The 7,301-nt window shown below is 35.7% G+C and overlaps 1 protein-coding gene across 1 annotated transcript; it reads right to left on the reverse strand.

Annotated features, from left to right (window-relative positions):
- Positions 2,804-4,179, reverse strand: LOC109727526. Its single transcript, XM_020257672.1, has 4 exons — positions 4,126-4,179; positions 3,686-3,787; positions 3,029-3,098; positions 2,804-2,927 (listed from the first exon to the last, which is right to left on the reverse strand). The coding sequence occupies exons 1-4, from the start codon at positions 4,177-4,179 to the stop codon at positions 2,851-2,853; spliced, it is 303 nt and encodes a 100-aa protein (XP_020113261.1). The 3' UTR covers positions 2,804-2,850.

Consider the following 7,301-nt stretch of genomic DNA (forward strand, 5'->3'; position numbering starts at 1 on the left):
GCTTTCTTCGTTCTTATTGTAGTACGCTTTATTTATGTGTGAATGTGCCGGGTCTATTTAGGCACGCACATGGGGGCCTGCGCGGTCCCGGGGCTGACAAATACGTGCGAATACGCCTTGTCGCGCTCGAGATATTCGGCCTTATATCTGAAGATGCGTTTGTAAATAAATAAGCCTTAACTAAATAACTATTAAAATTTAAATTATAGCATATAAACTCTTATTAAATATTTAAGTTTAAGAACTTATCAAATAAGAGCTTATAGATCCAATTAAATTTAGTTAATAGTCGATGTGCTTACCCAGTTGTTATAATCCAATGTTATAGTTTCGCCTGCGTCTAGTGCACCGACCAAATATAGAGGAAAATAGGGGTTTTTAGGTAATCATTAGGATTACGATCATATTTCTATGGAGGTTGAGCGAGAATTCAACACCGATGTAACAATAGCGAGGACAAAATGTTAGGGCTCTCTCAATTAAATAAGCCTTTGCAATTGAAGCCTTCTGGATGTTATATCTATTTCGTACATATGCTTCTTTAGTCTCAAGATACCTAAATAAATAAAATAACATTAGGAAGAACAACAAACTACAAAATAGTATTTTTTGAATTATTATCCCCAATATTAATATCATAATGTACCTCTCAATTGGATACATCCAACGAGATATTGACACGTTGGACCAGCAGTTTGTCTCCTCCTAGCAAGGTGAATTGAAAATAGACTAATTCAAAAAAGGACGGAGGAAAATTCGTCCAAGATGAGTATAATGTCAAAGCTATTCGATCTTTAAGTGTGTGTAATCCTTCACCGCAAAGAGATTTACAGCATAATTCCTCTTAAAAGTTACTTTAGTTCTGATCAACGTCTGTGGCTAACATCTATCTGGCAAGTTCTTTCTAGTAATGGGAGCAAATGCGCCATCAGTACAGATATCATGACTCTTAAGCCCGAAAATTTGTCTCTCTTTAACATGTACACGATTTGATATTTGATGATAACCGTCAGGAAATTTAACTCCTTTAATAATTTTACAAAAATTCTTTCCTTTCCTTCGTATCATAGAGAAGCATGATGGGTAGATATATTTTGTTCCACTTGTACTGGTGCAGTATCATATCTTATTCCCATGTCTCGTAGGTCCAGACGGACTTGAAATTATCTTTGATCTTCTTCGAATTTTAGTATGTATAAAGTACTTGTCAGTTAAAGTTTTTTTTTATGATAATCAGGTTATGACGTCATAGAAGAGTATAATACAGAAGAGTTTTCAATATGGCAGAGTTCAAAAAGATGCTCCGTTACTGTCCAATTATTGTGAAGTTTGAATCATTACTCGCTTACGTTTTCTGTTTCATGTTCATTATGCTTTCCCAATAATGATGTTAAATCTTTTACTTGCTCTAAAATCACTACCTGAATTGGAGTAGGTGCTATTCTGGTCTGTGCTATTGCTTACCATTGAAAGATATTGCTCACGTTAAATTATGCTCCAATGATCAGAAATCTACGATGATCCATATAACAGAATTTTTTCATGCTTATAAATATTCAGAGCACTTTCATTATTACAGTAATGACAGAGCAAAGCGTCCAGTTTTGTGTCCATCCTGAAAGACAGTATAAACTGGGAAATACTTATGGTCACAAGATCGCAGGCATGCCATTTGAAATTTGGGCACTGTTTGCCCAAGACACATATTAGTGTCTTAGACGCCTTCATTCCATACTCTTTAATTATCAATGCAACGGGCTGCATTATTACACATTTCTATATCATTCCCAGGGAGATGCGCAAGGATAAGTAATAAGAGTATTTAAATTATGGTGCTTCGATGCCAATCCATGGAGGCAATATATGGTAATTAAAACAACGCGCATGTGCTTGAATGAGCAATACTCATTGTGGCGAACTGGATTTAAAGCCATTTTTCGTTGGCTGCCACCTGGCTGACATTGTCGGCTCCGCATGAAAAACAATATGTAAGATGGGGCTTGTGGTCAAATCCCTTCCATGCTGGAGAATAGTCAGCAGATGTTTTTGATCTAAGTACCCATTTTTGTAGACGCCGCTCTTATGCCATCTATATAAGATGCTGTTTTTGAAAGATTAGGAATAAACACCTTTGTAGCCTTTGGTTTTAGTGGAAAATACGCAAATACCTTTGGAGAAACTCATGACCACAGATTTTTTTGGTTTCTTAATACGTTATTTTATTTCACATGGTTTTTCCACTTGAGGCACCACAGACATGGCATAAAGATGCATGAGCAAACTCTTTCCGGTATAACATACAATTATTTGGGCACGCATCAATTTTCTCGTAGCCTAAACCCAAGTCTTTAATGATTTTGTCGGTCTCATAAAAGTTGCTTGGTAAGGTTTCGCCCTCTGGTAATACTTCTTTGAGCAATTTTAAAAGCATTTCAAAGCTTTTATTGCTCCACCCTCCTAAGCACTTTATCTGCAATAGTCTCACAAGAAATGAGAGTTTGGAGAACTTCTTACAACCTGGATATATTTCTTGATTAGCATCTTTCACCAATTTATAAAATTTTTTTGTCTCTTCATCTAGCTCAGCTGTCAATTGTTCAGTGTCTAAATCCTCGCCATCAAAATCTGACTCTGGATGAAAAAATGCATCATGTAAAAGTTCATCCATTTCATCGTTGATTTGATCATTTTGAATATTCTCATTATGAGTAGGGTTTGGTTGGAAAGTGTCTTCTCCATGAAATATCCATCTTGTATAACTTTGCATAAATCCATCACATAAGATATGTTCATAGACAACTTCCCGTTCTTTCCAAAAACAATTAGTGCATTTTCTACATGGACAAAGAATCATGTTTTCTTTAGATGCATTGTCAAATGCAAATTTGAGGAATTGATCCATGCCTTGCTGGTAATCAACACTTGACCTATGTACATTAATTGAATAGTGCAAATCAATATTACTTGATTAATTGTATATATTAATATAACTCAATAATCATAACTTTAAAAATATTGTTAAAATTACCTTGGCTTAAGAATCCAAGTCTTATCCATATTCTGGACAAGTACCTAGGTATTGTTGATAATAGAATTACCTGTATAACCCTAAAATGTTAGTATTTTAAGATCAATTATATTGACTTCATTATTGAGAGCTAAAATATTTCAAGTTCTCATATAACTAAAAAATTCTAATAATGCACTGATAATTTTAAAGTTTTCATATAATATCTAAACACAAAAATATACCTTAATATATAATTCTAATAATGCACTGATTTTCTCAACCATAGTTGCTTGTTGACTTAATATTAATGTGCCCACATGTCCTTATGACTAATAATATTTAACCATTCATTTTGTTAATTTGTCGTTTAATGATACATAGTTTCAGAAATTACTTTTCTAGCATTCAGATAATTTTTTAATCACTAAAATAAACGTGAGATTTATAACAAAATGAGCCAATTTAGTATAGTATTAAAGGAAGTGTAATGAGCATTGAGTTTAATTTAGTAGAAAATCAGGGGCTGTTCTGAAAAACTACTAAATAAATAGGTATATAGTAAATAGGTATGTACTTATGTAGTAGAATCAAATAGGTATATAGTTATGCTGCTGTTCTGAAAAACTACTAATTAAATAGGTATATAGTTATGTAGTAGAATCATGCTAAGTTTACCGCGGAAGTTCTGAAGGCGATGACGGAGAAGAAGTCGTCGGAGGTGGCGATCTTCCTGACAGGCAGTGAGGCGCTCCTTAGCTCGGAGAATTCTGAGAACCCCTACCCGCTCCCCTGAAACCAGCACACAGCAGCATTAGCAACAGCAGTGGCAGGAATCAATTACTTTTCATGATGTGTTTTACAATGAACATGATCACAGAGTTTCTCAAAAAAGAGTAGAAGGTATATATGTATGGCTTTTTAGGCAACTACAAAAGCAAACAGGTGGAGCTTAATTAACACTATCATTTCCTTTCTTGATCTTGAAATGTTGTCTTTGTTGAGTTATTATTTTGAAGTCCTCATTGGGCATTTTCTCTATAACATTTGCATTGTTCCAACTTATTTGAGGGACGAACTAACTTCTGCATAAAGATTTAAATTTTAGAATAGATTACCTGAAACTTCAACTTCCCTAATGTAAACATATCTATTCTCTTAGAAATTCTCATTAGCTTACTTTGTTAAGATCTACCTTGTCTTACTTTGGAACAGATGATATAAAATCACTAAATTAAGGAATAACAGTGAAATCAAACACATGCATTTGGGGTGAAGAATATGTCGATAAATAAAAATCATGAAGTTTTTTTTGCTAAGTTCCATTAATTAGTTTGCGAGTAGATGTCAATATATATAGTTGAAATCAGCTGCTAAGGAGTTAATGACTTGTGGAGCCCTTGGCTGATGAAACGTACTTTTCCATTGACAAAGCAAGATGATAGTACGGTTTGTTTGGACACTAAACCTAATAATGTAAGCAGTAGTCAAGACACTTCCGAAGGAGACACGCCTACTTCCTCTACGTCAAAAACAACCACTAAGTTTTGGTGGCGTATATGCACGTTTGGTGGCTTAATTAACATATGTAGGTGAACAAATGGTTTATGCGCAATATATATAATATTGGTTCAATCTCCCTTGGACGGATATTGCTTAATTTGTGTGAAGGTGAAACTCTTATTAAAGCCACAAAGTCAATTGTTTTAGTTTTGATAATAAGGGGTATATTACCCAAGCTATTTAATTTAATCCATGTACTAATTAAGTTGCTCCAAAATTTTGCAGTCACTTAATAAGAGGCTAAACAGCAGCAAAGAGAGAAAGTTATTCTAGGTTCGATTATTCTTTTCTTTAAATTGACGAACTGCGCGCTTAGGATTCATACATTCGTGGAGTTCGCTACATCAAAAATACAGAAGCTTGGTGATAATAATAATAGTAATAGTATCAAAATGCAAGAAAATGAAGCGTTACACACCCACACTAGCGAAGCTTATACTACGAGGACACTAATAAGAAAACAGTATAATAATAATGAGAATGAATCAAGGGCGATTAATGAAGGAAGCGACGATCTGCAACTCCTTGAGAGCCTTCTTGGAGTCGGGCGATTAATGCGGCGGCGTAGCCGGCGAGGGAGTTAAACATAGAGTTTATAGTAATAATGATATAGGTCAAGATATAGTTTATAGTAAATTAATTACAATAGGATTAATAAATAGCTCTTATTTATAACAGTTTACTATATGCCAATGTTTATATACTAGCAAGGGAGTCTAAAAGTTGCCTTTTCTAATAAGCAAGGGCCAGAAAAAGCTTAAGAAACTTGATGCTAAATGATTCTCAATAAGAAGACGTCTCTAGGTAACTTAAGCTAGATGATTCTCAATAATTAAGCTGTGCATTCATAACTTCTAACCAATTACAATGGCTGTAGATGCACAAACTATGAGGAAATATAAAAAAGCAATAATGCCAAAAAGAAAAGAGCAATTGAAACGTACACAAAGAAGATGTAGCTCAAGCTGTTTTTTGCTCGTTGATGAAGGCGCCCACACTCTTAAACCAGCGCATGAGGTTTCGATGATCCTTCACGTAAAGCCAAGCTTGGAGGAAAGCGAAAAGCTTCTCATTTATGCCGCAGGCCTCGATGTATAGATGGAAAGCGTCCCTCACCTTCTGATCTAATTCCTTACAAGAGCAACTCTCACGTGCTATGCATCTTACAAGAAATTCAGGAAAAGAAAATGCAAATTAATCAAACTCTGTACTTTCCGTTCTGTGGAAAAACAAATCACAATATTAAGTTCCCTAATTTCAAAATTGAGGCAGCTTTTGATCTGTAGCCCATAACTTTTGCACTTTAGATGATTGATACTTTTATAATTCAACTTAAGCCTTTCTTGATCAACACCAACTTTCATTAATTGCAACCTGTTATATCACATTTGCCAGTATCTTCAAACCATCTTTAAAAGGATAGCTGTTTAATTTTCCCCTTGATCTTGTGATATTCCTAGGTTAACAGGAATTCAAAATCTCCTACTAACAACCGGGGAACTTAAAAGTTTTATTCTTTGCTAATTAATTTTTTATTTGTTAATACCAATTAGTTGACCTCTACCAATTTCAAAGTAGCTAACTTTTTAGCACGATGTCCTGTAAATCCTGTATCATACAACCCTTCATCAATTTATCTGTCATTGATGTTCTTTCGTTAAAGCACTCAAACCACACCTCTACAGTTAATTCAAAACAAAGGTTTGTTACTGAAATACTACGCCCTAGACACAATTGTGCCTCTTAGCATCATCAATATGGTTGACAAACCTACAATGGTGTCGCAATGATCTTACTCTTCTACTAACAGTAATAAAAGTTAAATTAGCAACTCCACTCTAAAGCAATAAAGTTAAGTTATAATAACAATTTGCTACAGTATGGATAGCCCTCAAATTAAGGTACCACTTGTTTAGGATTTGCCCATTCGGCAGGCACAACTCAACACTAATTACTAACGTTTTTTTTCCTAATATTTTGTACCTAATATATTTCTTTTTTTAAAAGATTATTCATGCAATTTATTCTTTATGTTCTGTTTTTTTTTTCTTTCCTCAGAAGGTTTTAGAGTATTAAAAACAAAAAAAAAGGGCTGGTTGTTTGAGCACATATCAGAACCCCTCCTACTACGTGAAACAAATTAATTAATCGATGATATGTAAAAATTTATACTGCTCTAAAATAATAATAATAATAATAATAATAATAATAATAATAATAATAATTTTACCACTTTCGGTTGGAATTTGCGGAGGAGGCGAAGGCGGAGAGGATGGGCACGCGGGCAGGGGAACGGTGAGGCGCAGGCGAGAGGGTGGCACCTGCGTAGCGATGCGAGGATCAGTGAGGAACGGTGAGGCGCAGGTGAGAGGGCGGCGATGCGTAGCGATGCGAGGATCGGTGAGGAACTGTGAGGCGCAGGCTAGAGGGTGGCGCCTGCGTAGCGATGCGAGGATCGGTGAGGAACAGTGAGGCGCAGGCGAGAGGGTGGCGCTTGCGTAGCGATGCGAGAATCGGTGAAGCGCAGGCGAGGGAAGGGAACGGTGAGCATGCGGGTTTGAAGCAGAGACCAAAAAGGGTTTTTTTGAAGATGGGAGGAGACCAGCTAGGGCGGCGTAAGGTTTTTTGAAGAGGGTTTCTCTTTTTGCCTTGCGCGCGAAGCGAAAAGTTCCCGCCTGTACATATTAGCTGGCGTTTATTTTTTATCAAATTTTGATGTGACCTGCCAGCT

This window comes from Ananas comosus, linkage group 2 (genome assembly GCF_001540865.1).
Source record: "Ananas comosus cultivar F153 linkage group 2, ASM154086v1, whole genome shotgun sequence".
Lineage (NCBI taxonomy): Eukaryota > Viridiplantae > Streptophyta > Magnoliopsida > Poales > Bromeliaceae > Ananas > Ananas comosus.